We start from the raw sequence: 19211 nt of genomic DNA, 5'->3' as shown, positions 1-19211 counted from the left end.
TCATAGCATGTTTTATTTCAATTCCAGACCTTTTGGTTTTTTTCTTGGTTTTGCTTATTGTGTAGATCGGCACAGTCAACCAAACCATCACCAGTCTGGCTCTTAAAACACCCAAACAGTTGTTAATATCACTGGTGTTGGTTATCAATTAGCTTTGCTTTCCACTTCCTCCTCCTCCCTCTTTTTTGAGGAGGAAAAACCAGATTTCTTCTATTAAGGTCCATGAATTAACAAGACTGAAAGGAAACTAAGTCCATTTAGTTATAAGACTAATTTACAAGCAGCTTGGATTTGGATGCCTTCTGGCTCTCTCTGCACATGGTGCCGCTCCTCCTCTTGCAATGGGAGGACCTTTGGGTTAGGAGCCACGTGGCCAGCTGGAGATCCTGGCCTTCCAGCCCAGGGTGACAGCCACACACGTGGATTTGTGTTAACTTCAGCTGGCAGATGAAGGAAAAACACCAAAGGGAAGCAAACTACTCTGTCACTGGTAGATAACCAAGGTGTTACACAGACAGCAAAAGACGTTCTCCTCTGTTTGCATGTTTCTACCTGTGTTATGCAGCAGATGGAAGGCCAGGTCCCATAAGGAATCTGGTGGACTTCACTCCGACAGCTCCCCCGCGCTGCTCCAATTCTGGATATTTTGTAAGTAATGCTGTTTTATGACAATAACGTCATTTCTAAATTGTTGAGTTGAAGACAACCACTTTAGAAGTGCAACAAGTGGAACAGCATGTGCTGTCAGAGAAGACATGCAATACCTAATCATTGTCATATATACGGTTTACTAAGAATTATCACATTAAGTCACTGCAGCAAAGACAAACCCAGAAAGCTTTCAGGCAGTGGCAAGGGGCATTCTGAGCCCAACAGATGCTGGCTGAATTAAAATATCTACAACGTTCTGCTCTTTCACAAAAGAATTTCAGAACCATGATGATGATCTATCCTACAGCCATGTATCAACAGGTGTGCTTCTCGAGGTTAGAACATTTGGGGGAAAAAAATGAAAGGGAATATTTGCTAGGATATTTGGAAGGGCAGTACAGATTTCTGTGACAGTCTAGCACTGACAAACACCTAGCAAGACAAACCTAACCAGCCAACTCCATCATTCTGTACAGGTCCACCAGTTCTGGTGCACAAAGCGAGGTCTGGGTGCAAAGGAAGCGGCAGCTCAATGGTACAGTCCCTAGTCTAAATTTCTTCTCCAAATGCCTCTTTATATTTTCACAAGTTATTATTTGGGAGTAAGCAGTTGCCCTTTCAAAATCTGCATGGCTTTGCTTTACATCAAGTACCAACCATCAACTCCAGCTGGAAAAGACTCCATCAACTCCCTTAGGCTGGAAAAGACCTTAGAGATCATCTAATGATTCTATGATTCATTTCCTACAAACCCATGACCAGCCACCACAATAACACACACCGACATAACCCAGCTTGTTCCAAGGAGCTATACTGACTAGCTGCCTTCTCAGCAACAGCAGCTCCTACCGGGAGTTAAACATTTAAAGGCAGGGAAATTTTTTTTCTTTCTTTTCAAAGGACAGAAATGAGATTGAAAATAATCTAAAAATAGCAGAGAATTTTCAAGTGTCAGCTGTAACGGAAAGAGGAATGGCTGGCTCTCCTTACAGAGCCAGGATGGATGGAGTGCACTTCTGATTCAGGATCCAGAGAAAGCTTACACACACAAACTGTAGCTGGTAGAAAATCATTTTAATTTACTAATCTTAGTAATATTTCAGGACAATCTATAGCAATTGAAATCCAACTGAATTGCACTTTGTTTTGAAGTGGTGAACATACATTCTTACACACTTTGCCTGCCCGAAGGAAAACTGAAGTATATATTGTGAAATAACCACAAAAAGAGTTTTAAACAACCCATTCAAATCATGCATCCTCCTCATGACAGCAGATGAATATAAATCACACGTCTTTGACTTTGTTTTGTCTTTACCATAAATCTTTTTCCTCTAAAAGCCACAATGTCAAGGCTTTTATTTAAAACGGTTCTCTTGCATTTAAATAGTCCCTCACCTACCTTGGACACTTTACTGATGAAGAAGAGGGCTCAGATTTTCACTTGTAGGGCACCTACTTACATTGCAGCACCTATATTTTGGGTATCCAAAGAGAGAAACGTCAGTGAAAGACTGCAGATTATGATCACCAAATGCAGCAGAAGCCATGGCGTCCCTCCAATATTGCAGGACCTTGGATTTCAGCTCTCATCTTCCCCACGTTCTAGAATAAAGCTCCACTCCTGCCATGCTCGCTTCAACTCTTCTCGGATAGAAATGCCTTAAGGTCTCTTGAAACTGCTACTTCACTCTAAAATGCTTCTATAAGGCTTAAGCAGGGAGAGCTGCCACACTTGGCAGCAAACTATCAGTTCTGCCTTGATTTATTTGTTCACTGGTGTGAGGACACACCATAAATATAAACCAGATCCCATCTTTTTCAGCTAAGGACATGGTTACAGTCAGTCTCCACCTGGTCAATGTGGACAACCTTGCATAGATACTAACAGTACTTATAAACTATTTTTCACTGTGTGCAGCCAAACCAGCCCCGGAGTATGTTATCAAAGCCTTAAAGCCAACACGCGCATCTCCTTTAAATAACAAAACCAGCTTAAGTGTGAATATTTTTTAATTGACACATTTTTCTACTTGGTCTTATGCAAATAAAACCAGCAGCAACTCAACAAACCTTCCTCAAAATCTGGCGAAGCTGTGATGTTTCTGCAGAGCTCACACCACCTCCCTGGCAGTGAAGCTGATGCACAAGTACACAGGTTTCCTCCCAGAAAAAGTCATGCCACTGTACCACGTAAAATATTTGGAAAGCTCAATAATCACTAGGTTTTCATATAAAGTTCTTCCTTTTGTTGACAGCTATGAAATGTGTCTTCCCCAAGTGAAGACTTGACAAGAACCAGGTTGAGCAACTCTAGTCACTGTTTACCTCCTTCCCTTTTTGCTTTTACATGGTAAAATTACAGATCATGTCAAAATGATAAATCAATGTAGAATTTACTTCTTCCTGGCAATATGCCTTCATGCAAATTACCTCTGATTATAATTCATTATCTGTCACTGAACACTTAATTTTTAAAAACAGAAGCCAACCTGTGTATGGTATTTTACTTTCAGTCTCACATTTAAAAATAAGATCATGAACTACTACCTGATAATAGTAGCAATTAAAAGGTCAGGTTATGTAAAATCGATAAACTGACTACTCACTACAATTGTCTTTCTCAGTCAGCACGCTGAATTTTGTTTTCTGAGACAGTGGAAATGTGTCCACATGTTTATTCATTACCACTTTAAAACCCCGACATTTCTTCTATCCATCAGCTGTTGCCTGACCACCACATTAGTATCAGAAAACACAAAATCAAGAATAACAACGTCTGTCACAAACAAGTTCTACACTTCTTGAACACGATGAAACTGGACGTTGAATGGGAAGACCCACACAGCAGATGGCGAGCCACAACTCAGCCCTGCCCCTAACCTCCTGCACCTACCCTAAAACACTCGCTAGGTAGAGAAGAAAGCTGCTCCTAGGCAAGCTGAATCTGCGCAGAGCTCTGCCGAGCTGTCCTGCTGGCACAGGCACAACCCTTCTAGGTTTACGCTACGTCCAGCAAGCCAGGCTCAAAAACCTACAGAAAACTTTAACGTTATTTTCACCTACCGATGAGCTTCAAGAAGCACCGGAGAGCCATGAGTCCTCTGCATGCAGGGCTGGGGAAAGAGAGACGGAGCACAAAGGAAGAGATCGCTGCCACCAGCATGTAACCAGGGTCTCCTCACAATCACAACAAAGGGGAGGAAGGGAAGAAAAATTCAACTGCTTATCTCTTCATAATCTTATCCAAGGTTTTTGGTCTTTCAGGAATGCCTGCACTGCGTTCCCTGCAATCCAGACCTGAAGAAGCAGCGGAGCACCAAGGCACCAGAGCTGTATCCCATGGTCTGCCACGGGAAAAGCATCCCACCAGCCGCAGGTTGGCACCACAGGAAGAGGTAAGCTATTTATGGAGAAATAGTAACCTTACATCACATTTAAAGGTTTCACTATTGAGGAAAATAGCGATTTTTATAACTTGTTTCACAAAAAAAAGACATTTAAAAGTAAAAGGGATATGAAAAGACATAGGGAGAACAGTGAACGACATCCCGGCAAGCTGTAGATCTTTGACACGCACCATCAGGAACAGCCATCAGTTGCCACAAGTGAACTGGGGGGCTTTCCCACTGTGAAAACTGCCCTTCCCACTGAAGCCATCAGCAACTTGGTCAGGTCAGCCCAGTGAGAAGGGCACAAGATTCATGTACATCCTTCCCATCGTGAAGCAAACAGCAAAATTAGAGAGAAAAGTATGTCCGTATCTCCAAGGCTTCTGACAGAAATTCAGTGATAAAGCTATTCCTTGAAGCAAATCAGAAAAGGAGTTATCTGGCTGCAGAAAGTTCAGGAATAACTCTTTTTAGAGTATCGGCACACATACAAACACCCCAAATGAAATCATGCTCTGCTCTGTAAACACTGAAAAAGCATTCTTGCCCCAACACGCTTACGTATTTTGAGCGGTGAAAAAAAAGATGCTGGTGACCCTGGTATTTCTGGAAGAGTTGCTGGCTGGCAAACAGCAATATTGTGACCTCCTCAGTAACAAGAAAAAGAAATGCAAACAACTGAGAGCAAAAGAGCAAAACAAAAATATTTCCATGAGCAGAACTTTTTATATCCTGAGAAGAGATCACCGGCTTCAGAGTTCAGAAGGGACACGTTAACATGCAGTACGTGACTCTCAGTACTGCATTGTCTTCAACAGATCTATTTGCTAGGAAGCTCAGCAAGAAAACAGAAAAAGTGAACTGTCTCTACACCTATGGCAACATTTTTATGGAAGATATAATTGAACTGATGTTGTAGGGTTTAGCTGTGGACCTCAAAGAGTCACCGCAACATTGCTCTCCTGTGTTCCCCTTGTACCCAAGGGGCTCGAGCGCTCTGAAAACAGATGGCCAGGTCAATCTTAAAACAAACAGCAGTCAGAAACAAGCAAAACCACTGTGAGGTCAACAAGGACACACTCTCTGTGTTGGGTTGTTTTAGGTACCATCTACTAAATTCAGAAATCAGAGACAGAAGGGAACATCCCAGAGCCCCTACAATAAGGAGCCAAGGAAGCAAAGGTAGACGAGACATCTCCATTCTAAGATCTCAGTGAACCACAAAACAGCAAAGGGAAAGAAAAATTTATCTTTGCCTTATCTGTTCCAGAAAACAAGGACAGCAGTGCTAGGACAACTCAGGGTACATCTACCTTAGTATTTCCAGAGCATGGGTTTGAAGGAGTTTGTCCTATTCCCTCCCACGTGCCCCGCTTTGGTGCTCGCCGTGGAGCTGCACCTGGATTCCTGCTGGGTGAACCCAGCCAAAAGACTCACTCCAGGAGCGCATCTGATGTACTCTAGCCACAGAGGCACTTTTGTTCAAAGACCCAGTCCAAAGCTAGTCTTCAGTAGAGGTCCTGGAATGTGCAGAACGTGGACACCGAGCCGTCAGTACCTCCCATTTCACTCTATAAATTTACTCGATCGTGTTGACTTAGCCTCAGGAAGATTAGCTACAGCAGCGCAGACAATTAACAGATAATACACTAGACATACAACATAAAAAAAAAAAAAGGATATCATTAAGATACCAAAGGTTGAAAGGAAGCTGAGAAGTGAAGTACCGGCAGGGAAACAAAGCTTCTGTCTGTTATCTCCACAGCACTTTCATACTTGAAAAGGGTACGATGTATGACATAATTAAACAACCACAACAAACTTCTCTATCACTACTATCAAGGAATCCTCAGGGAAAATAGTAAAGCAAAGCTTCCTTGCAGCACCTCTGCTCACAAAACTGAGCAGGTGCTTGGCAGAGGACAATTAATTAAGAGGTGAAATCCCCCTTTACTCTATGAAACCTCAGAGCTGCTCCTTAACAAAACCCTCCCCCGCAGCAGGTTCTAGACGCCAGCTTGTGGCACCGCTGTTGGATTGCTTTTATCACTGCATTTTTTTTCTCTGATGCCATTTACCTATCAGCCAAGTAACCCGACTGCAGAACAAAGTACTGAGGAAACAGTAAAGAAGAGGAAGCTCTGGAGCGCCCACCAGGTGCCCCTGAGGGTCCTGGCACTGGAGGGAAAGGGACTACATGTGCCACAGTAGGTCATGGCAGAGGTCTGGTTGATTTAAAAGTGCACGCAGGCTCTGGTTGTTATAACTATGTAAGACACTGATAAGAAATGGAAGATAAGAAATGGATGATAAGAATTACAGTTCCACAACCAAATAAAGAACAGAAAGGGGGAAAAAACCCAACCCATATTCCTTGTTACAGTAATTCTCACCACGTGCTCCACTCGCTTTCCATAAGTAGGTTTCAGGGTAAGAAGAGACCATTAAAATGTCAATTCACAAAGCAGACTTCATCTTATCTAGCTGGCATTTCAGCGTGTTGCTCTGCAGCACCATGGCTACTGCAGGACCTGTGAAAAGCATTCTGAGCCACTGTCCTGACCAGACACAGCAGCCCATGGCCTCTCACAAGACAAGAAACCAAGGACAGAACAGAAGGCTGAGAAAGACCGTGAAAAAACACTCCCAGCATGGGGTATAATTGCTCTACACAGTGCTCTTGTGATGCCCTAGAAAATATAAACAAATAAAAATATTGTTAAGTTCATGTCATTTCGTGGTTAATGATAGTGAGTACAGTTATAAATTTAGCAAAAACAGTTTCCTTTGTTGTGACACCACGGCCTTCATGCTGCATCGGGCTGCAAAGGTAGATGGAAAGGGGAAATATCGCAGGGCTGTTTTGCTACAACCTGTTCCATTTGTTTTCACCAGAACAGCAAGGTTCAGCTTAGAGAAACGGCGAGATGCTGGCTGATAAAGCACACCTTCCTCTGAAATACATCAACAGTTTTCAACAAAATTAACTGATTTTGTATTTTTAGAAGCTGAATGGAAAGCCAAAGCCCAGGGACACACATCTGCTTCAGCTCTATGGCTTCCAGCCACCAATGTCACTGTCGATGTCTTTCCTCCCCGGGAGCCTCTCCATTCAGCCCTGTTGCCATATGCACGCGGACAGCTCGCATCACCAAAAATAAGTATTTGTGTCGCATCCAAAGCGGCGCCAGCCAGGGGCGAGCAGCCGTTACCCGCTGCCACCACTGCCTGGCAACGCTCTCCTTCGTCCTTACTCACTGACCTTCCTACAGCCACCCTGGCCTCCTTTTGTGTTTGTGGCAACAAATACCTCCTTCCTGCATCACTATCGCTCCCTTCAGCTTCTTCCACTCCCTTTTCAACTCTTTCTTTATAAAAATGGCTACATGTAGAAACAGAAGCAATAAAGTCACATAGCAGAAAAGGGGTTTGCAACATATTTACTCCTGTTTTGATTCATCTGCTCCTCACCTGGGACTACAAGCACTGCAGACAACCATCCCTCGCTGAGACAACAACACAGCGCTGAAGAGATGCAGCTTTTCATAAACAGAGAGGCAATTGAGCCCCAGCACAGGCAGTCCCCATGCACAGGCAGTCCCCATGCATGCGTGTCTATGTGCTGCTAGAAAGCAGTCAAGGGTTTCATTTCATTTCAAATGAATACTCGGTAGAAAAATGGAAATTGAATCCTTAGCCAAGCCATAAGGAGAACCAAAGGATCCCTCATTTTCTTTTCCGAATGGTAAATTTGCAGTTTCATCCCCAAGCCCTTCAAGCTGCAGCAATGAGAGCATCTGCCAGCTCACTGAACCACCTGAGTAACTTTTTCCAGCCTAACTTCGAACTGTAACAACTCGCTGCGTGGAACTGCCAAAGCTGCAGTGCTCATTTCTTTCTGTGAATCCAGCTGTCATTTTTCCCAAATGCCTTCTCAGTCCCAACTCTACCAATGCCAAAAGAAAAAAAAAAAAAACACAAAACCACCCTTTTCACAGATACACATAATTTTGCAAAACACATATGCTGTGTGTATGGCACATAAAGTCAATTGACAAGTTTACTTACTGAATCAAGGGATGACACACAACAGTAAAACAAAAACCTCTTGCAGACAGCAAGCACATGAACCTTCTCCTCTCTCTGATGTGATACCCTCACAAGGAACGCTGAGAAGTTCCAAAGTCTAAGCATATTTTGAGTCCCCCAGAAGATCTTTCACACTTATCTCTGTGGCCTATCTCTTTTATTCCGTAATTCCTGTGGTGTTTGTGATCACCACCATATGGAGTTAAATGTTCAGTTTGCAAATCACGAGCGCAAAACATGCATGAGGGAAAAGAAAAGGAAAACAAAAAAAGGCTGAGCACGAACTAAAAGCACATACCTTTTAACTGATCAGCCACCACGCTCTGACCAACTCGCTCAATCACCTTCCCATCCTCCATCTCATAACGATCATCCAAATATTTTGCAGTAGCTTCTGAAATATGGACTTTTCCAGCCACCCCGAGCTGCTCCATCAGGTTGGCCAAATTGACATCGTTGGACCACACGTCAAATTTGAACCTCCTCATCCCCAAAATGCCGCACAGGACTGTCCCGGTGTGAACACCCACTCTCATGTTCACCATTTCTTTCTTCTCTTGGCAGAACTGCTCAATGGCTTTGATCATCCCTAAGCCCATCTCGATGCAGCAGTAAGCATGATCAGCCCGGGGCTCCGGGCAGCCAGCGACGCAGTAGTAACAGTCCCCCAAAGTGCTGATCTTCTCGCATTTAGTGTCCTCGCACAGACGGTCAAAACGTCCAAAGAGGTCGTTCAGGAGTCCCACCAGAGCATGGGCCGATTTATTGGCACTCATTTTCGTGAAGCCAACAATATCTGCGAACAAAATACTCACTTGCTCTATTTGCTGCATTTTAAAAGGACGGAATATTATGGGGGTCTTCTGTATGGAGGGCTTCTTCTTCCTGTTTTTGGGGCTCGAGGTGGAATGACGTTTGATGGAGTTCTCACTTTCATCATCCCCCTGCTTCATTAAGTCATCGGCTATTATTCTTGGCATAACAGAATGAATCATCCTCTCTTTCAGGGCTTTTTCCACTTCCAAGTCTTTTCCGTGCATGATGGATTGCCCCACTTTGAGGAACGTGCTTCTCGATCTGACTTCGGACATGATAAATAGGTGAATCCCGATGGCGTGGATGCAGATGTGCAGGAAGGCTTTGCTCAACAGCTCCCAATAAACGGCCCCGGCTCCCAGAGGCGCAAAACAGTTCTCGTCACGGAAGCGATACCCGAAGGTCTCGAAGAGGACCGAGTACGCCAGTCCCAGGAACAAGCTTAAATACAGGGGTAAGTGCATCACCGTGTAGAGCAACAAGAGCACTTCGATACACATGGAGAAACTGCCTACTTGAGACAGACAAACGTCCGAGGGATGGGCCGGGGGAGTCCGGTTGGACACGTTGTCCCTTCCTGAGAGAGGGTTGAGCGCCTGGAATTGCGGGGCCAGAGTCAAGGCGAAGACCAGGAGGGTGAGCGCCAGCGAAGTCCAGACGTAATGGCGGGCGTAAGCCCTGGTGAAAGTGAACACGAAGAAGCCCACGCACACCAGGAGGAAGGCCAGGGCCGGCACCATGAGGACGAGGCGCCTCTCCCGCATGTGGACCCCGAAATAGACACCCCAGAGGAGGCAGGCGACGCCGATGTAGAAGAGGGCGTAGCGAAAGCGGCGCTGGGTCTGCGGGAAGCACCGCTCCATGCAAGCCTCCTCCAGGTTGGTGGAGTCGAACTTGGGGTTCCACCACTTGGACGAAGCCCTCTCGAAGAGCTGCGGGAGCTTTTTCTGACGCCGGAACCCTCCCCCGCCGCCTCCCCCCGCAGCCGCCGCCGCTCGCCGGGTGGCCCCGGACTCTCCGGAGCTGCAGCTGGACGAGATGCTGTACTTGCAGCGCTTGGCCGAGCCCTGCGGCTGCCGGGGGTTGATCCTCACGGCCACGCTGTCCCCGCTCGAGTCGCAGCTCACCTCGGTGCTGTGGTGATGCAGCAGCTGCTGGTGCGGCGGGGAAGCCATGTTGAGCCGCCTGCGGGGCGGCCGAGGAGAAGCCGCCGCCGCCGGGGAGGAGAAGCCGCTTTTTTTTCTCTCAGTCTCTCCCCCCGCTTCCTTTAAGGCGCTCCCAGCGCTCGCGCAGCGCCGCGCAGGACGGGGCACGGGAGGCGCGGGGAGGCGGGGGGAAGGCGCAGCGGGGCATGGTGGCTCCCCGAGTCTTCCCTCGGCTCCCCGAGTCTTCCCCTGGCTCCCCCTTCTCCTCTCCCCTCCCCTCCGTCCCCGGCTCCGCGCTGCCCCCGCGGCGCCGCCCGCTCCGCCGGGCGGAGGGAGGGAGTCTGGGGAGGAGGGGGGAGCGCGCGCTCACGGCCGGCCGGGCCGCACCATCTCCTGCGCTGGGGGCGGGGGGGGAACGCGGCCGCGCGCCCCCGACGCCCAATAGGGCGCGGCGCTGGGCGGGAGCGCGCGCCGCCCGACACCCCCCCCACACCCCCCCCCGCTACTCCCCTCGATCCCCGGGTGCCGCCCGCCCTGTTCCCGCGAACGCGGCGGGGCGGGAGCCGGAGGGCGGCAGCTGCGGCCGCCGAGACCGCCCTCCCTGGGCCGCTGACCCCTCGCTGGATCCCTCCTGCCCGTCCCACCGCCCTCCCTGAGGCGCTGGGTCACTCCCGCCCGTCCCACCGCCCTCCCTGAGGCGCTGGATCACTCCCGCCCGTCCCTCTCTCCGTCCCCGCAGCTGTGGGATCCCTGCTGCCTTGTCCCTCCTGTGCCCTCCCTCCCTCCTGCAGCCGCTGGGTCCCCCAGTTGGGTCCCTCCTGGCTCCCGGCAGCCGCTGGGTCCCTCTTCGCCTTTCCCACCCCTCTCCCTGCCGCCGCTGGGTCCCTCCCACCGGTTCTTCTCTCCCTCCTGCAGCTGGTGGGTCTCTCCTGTCCCTCTTTCTGGTCCCTCTCTGCCTCCTGCAGCCACTGGATCCCTTTCTCTCTCCCTCCTGCAGCTGCTGGGTCCCTCCTGTCCCTCCTACTGGTCCCTCTCTGCCTCCTGCAGCCACTGGATCCCTTTCTTTCTCCCTCCTGCAGCTGCTGGGTCCCTCCTGTCCCTCGTTCTCTCCCTCCTGCTGGTCCTCCTCTCCCTCCTGCAGCTGCTGGGTCCCTCCTGTCCCTCTTTCTCTCCCTCCTACTTGTCCCTCTCTCCCTCCTGCAGCTGGGGGATCCCCCCTGCCTGTCCCTCTCTCCCTCCTGCAGTCACTGGATCCCTCTCTCTCCCCGCCCTGCAGCTGCTGGGTCCCTCCTGTCCCTCCCTCTCCCCCTCCTGTCCCTTCCTCTCTCCCTCCTGCAGTTGCTGGGTCCCTCCTGTCTCTCCCTCTCTCTGTTCTGTCCCTCTTTCCCCCCTGCAGCCACTGGGTCCCTTCACTGTGTCCCTCTCTCCCAGGGCCAGAGCTGACATTTTTCATGCACCAACGACAGGCATTTCAGCAAATGCTTCAACTTTCCTCAGCCTGCTGGAAACTCGCTGGCTTATTTTGATCCTCTCCTCTTTCTCCACTTGTTTACAGCTGACGCTATCGCGCCTGCACGGCTCCCTCAATTTTATTATCTCTTCCTCCCAGCTGGCCCCTGCCTTCCCCTCCTTCGCAGGGTTTCAGGGTTTCTCCCTGTGCTCCTTCGTCTTCCTCTCCTCCTCTTCCCCACTCTCCATCCCTCACTCTTGCTCACAGGTGATGCTCGGTCCCACCATCTTCCCATCATCCCGCTCCCTCTCAGCCCCTCAGCTCTGGTTTTGCCCCTCATCCCGTTGTCTTCCTGATGTGGCTCCTCTTCCCTAAATCCCATTTAGAATCATAGAATCATGGAATGGTTTGGGTTGGAAGGGACCTCAAAGCCAATCCAGTTCCACCTCCTGCCATGGGCAGGGACACCTCCCACTGGATCAGGGGCTCCAAGCCCCATCCAGCCTGGCCTGGAACCCCTCCAGGGATGGGGCAGCCACAGCTTCCCTGGGAAACCTGTTTCAGGGCCTCCCCACTCTCATCATGAAGAAATTCGTCCTTATGTCTAGTTTAAATCTTCCCTTCTCTAGTTTATACCCATTGCCCCTCATCCTGTCTCTACAGTCCCTCCCCAGCCTTCTTGTAGCCCCTTCAGGTACTGGAAGCTTCTCTAAGGTCTTCTCAGAGCCTTTTCCAGGCTGAACAATCCCAACTCTCTCAGCCTGTCCTCCTCTATAGGAGATGCTACAGCAAAGTTTACTCTTTTCCAGGGGCGTCTTTCCCAGCTGGCTGCCCACAAATCACTGGGTTCCAGTCGTCCTTCTTCACTTCTTACCCAGCAGCAAGTCCCTTCTCCCCCAAAGACAAATGTTGGTAAAAATACTCTTTTTTTTTTCCTCCCTTTTTTAATACTAATGGAAAATGTGTGGCCACACAGTTAGTGGAACTAAAGCCTGAATTTTTGTTCCATTTCCTTTGTAAAGATATTACTTGATATGCAGTAACCATGTTAGCTGTAAAATGGGGTTTAATTATTGTTGTTTTGAAGAAATTTGTATTTCCTGACGCACTCAAATACCAAAACAATCTATAATAAAAAAAAAGCCCAATCAATAGCGATAATTGCTTTGTTTTTGCTATGACATAGTTCTCTCTCCAGTTCCAACTAATGGCTTAGCTGATCAATATTTTATAGTGAGTGCTGCTTACCATGCCAGACCTGCATAAACATTGCTGGGAGAAGAGAAATCCCTGGGCTGACAGAGCAGAAAGGAAGGACGGCCTCCTGGGCTTGGCTATTAATTGATATATTTACTAAGACATTTTCATTGATTCCTCTAAATATGCTTTAAGTTACATTTTTACTTCATAAAGGATGATGGATTTATTTAAACTGCACAATTAAATAAGTGCAACCACTTCCAAGGTGCTGTGGACACTTGGTGGAAAACGGAAACAAGGGTTTTTTTACCTCAATGGCAAAGAATTTAAAGCAAAACTAGCTGTGTTGTTATGTAAACCTGTAAGATTTATGTTGTTGTAGAAGTTGAGTGATTTGAACTAAGAGATGTAAGAGGTCTTGAAGTTCTGGCATAATTTTTTTTAGCCTTGCTTTGTGATAGTATTGAATTATGATTATTGCTTATTATTTAGACTAGATATAAGGAGGAATTTCTTCACAATGAGAGACACTGGAACAGGTTGCCCAGGGAAGCTGTGGCTGCCCCATCCCTGGAGGTGCTCAAGGCCAGGTTGGATGGAGCTTTGAGCATCCTGGTCCAGTGGGGCGCTCCCCCGAGGAAGCTCCTGCTGGGTTTGTTGCACCTAGAGTCTCATCCTTCTCCTCCTTTTGATCTTTTAGGTGAAACAATTACCTGGCATTCACCAACCCAGCCCTTCCCCAGCCTCCTCTGTCATTATCAAGCTCTGTGGAAACATGCCGTGCCTGCACAAGGGAGAACAGTTACTTTTGTTAGCTCAGCTGGCTGGGAAAAACCTAGTGCTGCCTCCTGAAAGACTCAACTTTTTGAAAGTGGGTGTTCTGTCATGGATACAATTATTTTTACTGTGCTTTTATTGTAAAGATTTTTCCCCACTGAATTCAATAAGCAGATTAAATACGTATAAGCAGTAATCGAGAAATGCCAGTGATGCTTGTATTTATTTCAAGTGGGAGTAAAATCTGTCTTAGAGGGTAAGAAGTGTTTCAAAGTTATACCTGTTATTTCCCACCCCAGCCCCCATTCCTCTGCTTTCTCATTTGTTGTCATCCAGGAGGAGTTTAACATGTCCCTCTAAGGCAGCGTGGCTGATGTTTGTAGCATCCTTTAAAGAAAATGCTTCCTCTTGATCCCTTTCTCAGCAGCCGCAGACGGCACATCTCGGTAGAGCAGGGTGTTACTCCGCAGTATTGATTTTGAGACCGGGGTTCATTTTAGTGTCTGGTCATGCTGGATTGTGCTTTTTTCCTGCAGAGAACTCCAAAATACCCAGTAACTGATTTCCTTTCTCAGAGACTGAATTAAATTAGTGATTGATGGGAATAGTTGGACTCAATGATCCAGTGGGTCCTTTCCAACCTAGTGATTCTATGATTCTAAAGGAAATACTTCACAGTGCAATAGCTGGGCAAACACACATCCCACTTGCATATTCCTTTTAACTTCATGCCACTAAATATACATATTTACTCTATAGAACAGAATTTACCTCCCTTCACAGAGTCACAGCTTTGTCAGCTCTTAATGATTAGCTTTTGTTTGACATTTGTGACATTGTTCTTCACCACGTATCTGATGGAGCTGTGCAAAACTATTCAGGGGGGGTTCTGAAATTTGGCAACCCACATGAGGCTGTTTGAGACTTCAGAAACCACCTTCACGAGGCAGAAGAATATGGCGTGGGAACTGCTGGCTGGAACAACAACATGTGTTAATGCCAGTGTAGTTGGTGGAGCTGCGGGAGATGAATGCTGCTTAGAAGTTTGTGGCTTTCATTGTACGCTGCCAAAGAATAACTTATGAGCTAACAGAAAAAGCATCGTGGATGCCGTGGGTGGAGACTGTTCATCCAACCTCGCTCTGGTGAGAGTGTAAATCATAGAATCATAGAATCGTGTGATGGTTTGGGTTGGAAGGGACCTTTCCATATGAAGGCACAGAAGTTGAGTAAGCGGCACGTTCTTCTTGCTTCCTCAGGGCAGCCAGGTTGGTTTTGCATTCTGTATTTGCAGCCTCCTGAAAGCATCATTCAAATTGTTTGTACTACTGACATGATTTCACGTCCAGGACAAGAGGGAATGGCCTCAAGCTCCACCAGGGGAGGGTCAGGCTGGACATTAGGAAAATTTTTTCACAGAAAGGGTCATTGGGCACTGGCAGAGGCTGCCCAGGGAGGTGGTTGAGTCACCTTCCCTGGAGGGGTTTAAGGGACGGGTGGACGAGGTGCTGAGGGACATGGTTTAGTGATTGATGGAATGGTTGGGCTCAATGATCCTGTGGGTCTTTTCCAACCTGGTGATTCTATGACTTGCACTGATAAAATGAACAAGTGAGCAGTAGAAGGCTTTTTTATGCGACTCCTACCTCAAGAGGGAGGATAAAACCTGGTCCAGCTGTGTGGGAGTTACTGGCTCCCATAGGACCAGGATTTTACTTGCTGGCTTTACGGTTGTCTCATTCAAGTGGCCTTTTGCACTGAAAACGATGCAGACCATACCACTTATTTGGCAAATACCTTCCACCAGAAGGTGGCTTCACTCAAACATACATTTCTCCAAGATGAAGACAAAATTTATTGCTCATTCCATTCATAACCAGAAGTTCTCCTGGCTTGCCAAGCTGCTGAATCAGCTTGGGTACCTCACCCTTGAGTCAGCAAAGCCTGAAATAGAAACTTGCTCTGTTTCTGAAGAGAGGAAGTACCACTATTGTCTGCAAACACAGCCACATCTAACATGTTTTTGTAACTACGAGCACTCAGTGGAGGAACTTACATGACATTCTGTTGCTTTGGGAAAAAAAAAAATCTTGCTTGTGATAGGCGTGTGAAGATGGCTACGAATGAGACTGGCTGGAAGAACAAACCTCAAGAGAAAGACAAGTGACAGTCATTAATGTCACCTAGACCAGCCTAGCATCAATCTCCCACTCCATCTACGTGCAGCTTCTCAGTACATTGAAATGGAGGGTGGAGTGGGGGAAATGGGCAACTGGCAACCAAGCTGGAGCAAAGTCTTAAGCCATTAAGAAATGGTGGCAAGAAGATGGGCTAGAAGCTATAAAACAGTGATCAGAAATCAGCTACAGTGGTGGTCATCTAGGATTCCCAAAGCAGAGTTGAGTCACTCTTGCTGCCATGCAGTAACTCTGCTCAGCATAAAACAGCTAAAAACATTGAAAATGACCAACAATTGCACTCAAATAGTGAGAAGTGATGCTAAAGCCATCACCAGGGCTTCTGGTGGGGGTGGAAGGCAGTGAAAAAGTGTGAATCATAGTCCCTAGGTGATATAAATTAGGGAGGACCTTCCATGGCTCCAAGTCAGGCCATGAAGTAGAAATATAATCACAGTGTTAATTCACCTGTTTGCCCTTTCTGAAGTTGCTCAGTTTTTTTATCGCACATCAGTAATTTTTAGCATACTACAGAAAGCCACCCATTGAAAATAGATTTTCAGGAGGTGATCAGGCAGCGCTTTTTGTGTTCCACCTTCCACGAATGCTCCTGGTTTTTCCTTCACGCGTGCTGCAGGCTGGTCTCACACTCTTCCCCCTCCAAGCAAATGAGTGGTGCTTCTGTTAAAACTCTTCAGAATTGGCTTTACTTTCCATAACTATCCTGCCTCCGTGACACAATTTCTGTGGGAATAGTCTTATGGAGAGGGGAGTTCTCTATGGGAGCAGAAAAAGGGCCCTCTGAAATGAACTGTTTTAAAATTGTGGAACTATGCAGAAATAAACCAGCTGTAGAGGAGGAGAGCCACAAAGATGATCAGGAGGCTGGAGCACCTCTCATATGAGGACAGGCTGAGACAGTTGGGCTTGTTCAGCCTGGAGAAGGCTCTGAGGAGACCGTAGAGCGACCTTCCAGTACCTGAAGGGGCTACAGGGAAGCTGGGGAGGGACTATTCACAAAGGCTTGGAGTGATAGGGTGAGGGACAATGGGTATAAACTGGAGAGGGGCAGAGTTAGACTAGACATAAGGAAGAATTTCTTCACTATGAGGCCCTGGAACATGTTTCCCAGGGAAGTTTTGGCTGCCCCATCCCTGGAGGTGTTCAAGGCCAGGTTGGATGGGGCTTGGAGCCCCTGATCCAGTGGGAGGTGTCCCTGCCCATGGCAGGGAGTGGGACTGGGTGGGCTTTGAGGTCCCTTCCAACCCAAACTATTCTATGATTCCATGATTCTATATAGTCTTGTTGGCAAGTTTCCTTGTAGGGTGACACTTGGTATGGGATTTTCCTGCAGCGCTATGGAGGAAACAATAGAGATTTGGGAAATTTGTCATTTCTGCAATGGGTGTGAACATTGAAAGGCACAATTTATTGTTTTCTGATTTTTGAACAGCGTAGTTGCAAACTGTAGCACGTTTTGCATTTAGAGTTTTGGATTATTCAATGGAAAAGAGGTGCGGATGAGAATTTCCTGGTGCAATTACAGGCTTGTGCAATCCTCTTATGCACACGCCGCAGGTTTGGAAGGAAGACCTGCAGCAAATCCACATAAAATCCTGTCTCTGGGATTGTGAATGCTGCAAGGAGTTACACAATGTAAAACTTAGTAAAATAGTTGCTTGGCGTGCACCAAGCCCTTGTTAAATTGAGGTTTCTGGGGAGAAGAGAATCGCTGTGGTGTTGTTGTGACTTGATCCCTTGTCTTGGCTGATCTGAGATAGAAAGGTGACCTGAGCTGGGAACAGACCTGGGAAGAGCCGTCGCTGTCTGAGCTGAGCACTCGCTTTGAGACCAACGGAGCGTTCCCAACCACGTCCCTGAATAGATTCAGTTTCTCTTCCCCTGGCTCAGGCTGTCAGTGTATTTTAACTACAAATCTGTTAGTCTGTGCTGTGGGTGCCAGAATAATTTTTTAAAAATAACCCAAGTCAGTAATATTGGATTTTTGCTGATTTTTTTTCCCAGAAAGGGTAGAAGGCAGCATTCTTCTCAGCTGTATCTGGATTTCACCTGCGTGTCTGCAAATCTGAAGCTGTCTGGGGATATAGACGACTCCCACTAGTCCAACAGGAGCAGATATATCAGCAAAACTTAGAAATGATGTGACAAGCATGAACCAAAATGTGTTGAGAAAGCATTAAATCTTTTTTTTAAAGTATTCTATCAATTTGTAGTTTGTATTAAAGATGGGTTTTACACACTTGTGTTCTATAAGCTCAGAATGAGAACGCTTCCCCTGTCTGCAAACACGGGAACTAGCCATTATTTCACTTTATTGCTGCAGTCGGATCAAGACTGGGATGAAATTATTCAAGGCAACTTGCTCCCTGCTTGTTAGTTTGGTGACAGCTGTTGGAGTGGCTCAAACAGTGCATGGATTCTGCTGCTCGGTGATGTCTTTTGCATTTGCATTGATAAAAACTGACCTCATTCCAAACCGATCGCTGCTGTGCTTCACACCGAATGACTTAAAGGTTTTATTTACACTGCACAAAGGCAAGACTACAGTAAAAGATTATTGATGGGGCTTCAGAGCCTCACGAGGTTCAAAAAGGCCAAGTGCAAGGTCCTACACCTGGGATGGGGTTGAAACTGGATGATCTTTAAGGTCTTTTCCATCCCAAACTATTCTATGATTCTATGATTAAAAGATTACATTACTTTTAGCATTTTGGATTAAATAAAATCCAGGGAATGCTTGATGCATTCTGAGTATTCAGGACTTTTGCCAGGCTATCGATAGAACATGAGTGCAAGAAAAGCAGCAAACGCCTTCCAAACAAATCATACTCAAAGCTGAGCATGAACGCATGTTTCTGCCACGCGCCCAGTTCTGTTTCCAGGGAGCAAGATGGGAAGAAAACGTCGCTGAAAACACCAATACGTAATTCTGGGGCAGAGATGGTTATCTCGTCTCCGAGTCATTTTTACCTGTGTTGCTTCCCTGACAACTGCAGTATATTATGGAAATAAACTGTGAAGTCACTCAGCTCTGGGTTCTGCTGTTTGCAGATCAGACAATACATTAAATACTTTTTGGTAGAGGTAAGAGAAAACACATGCTTCTGCAGTAAGGAGAAATATTGGTTCTGGGGTACTGAAAACACAACAAATACTTCTTAAACAGGAGAAGTGGGGGCAACACACCACAAGAAGGATGTTGAGGCTCTGGAGCGAGTCCAGAGAAGAGCAACGAAGCTGGTGAAGGGGCTGGAGAACAGGCCTTATGAGGAGTGGCTGAGAGAGCTGGGGGTGTTTAGGCTGGAGAAGAGGAGGCTGAGGGGAGACCTCATTGCTCTCTCAAACTCCCTGAAAGGAGGTTGTGGAGAGGAGGGAGCTGGGCTCTTCTCCCAAGTGACAGGGGACAGGACAAGAGGGAATGGCCTCAAGCTCCACCAGGGGAGGTTCAGGCTGAACATTAGGAAAAAATTTTTCACAGAAAGTGTTATTGTGC

At 47.1% G+C, this 19211-nt stretch overlaps 1 protein-coding gene and 1 long non-coding RNA gene across 4 annotated transcripts in view; one reads left to right on the top strand and one right to left on the bottom strand.

The window, feature by feature from the left end:
• ADCY9 (adenylate cyclase 9) overlaps positions 1-10162 on the bottom strand; it is an 82672-nt gene extending 72510 nt beyond the window's left edge. For both annotated transcript variants that reach the window (XM_069870075.1, XM_069870076.1), the window contains exon 1: positions 8431-10162. In XM_069870075.1, the coding sequence (XP_069726176.1) occupies positions 8431-10123 (1693 nt within the window). In that variant the 5' untranslated portion in view covers positions 10124-10162. The remainder of the gene's footprint in view (positions 1-8430) is intronic.
• Positions 10163-10741: 579 nt separating this feature from the next.
• LOC138727633 (uncharacterized) lies at positions 10742-13707 on the top strand. 2 transcript variants are annotated; one of them, XR_011338579.1, is made up of 3 exons: positions 10742-11011; positions 12353-12451; positions 13444-13707. It is a non-coding gene; the product is annotated as an uncharacterized lncRNA (long non-coding RNA). The 2 variants fall into 2 exon arrangements; XR_011338578.1 differs by lacking the exon at positions 10742-11011 and adding an exon at positions 11493-12237.
• The last annotated feature ends 5504 nt before the right edge of the window (positions 13708-19211 follow it).

The sequence above is a fragment of the Phaenicophaeus curvirostris genome, chromosome 16, assembly GCF_032191515.1.
Source record: "Phaenicophaeus curvirostris isolate KB17595 chromosome 16, BPBGC_Pcur_1.0, whole genome shotgun sequence".
Lineage (NCBI taxonomy): Eukaryota > Metazoa > Chordata > Aves > Cuculiformes > Cuculidae > Phaenicophaeus > Phaenicophaeus curvirostris.
Note: the sequence above shows the minus strand (reverse complement) of the source record. Positions and strands in the feature narration are given on the sequence as shown.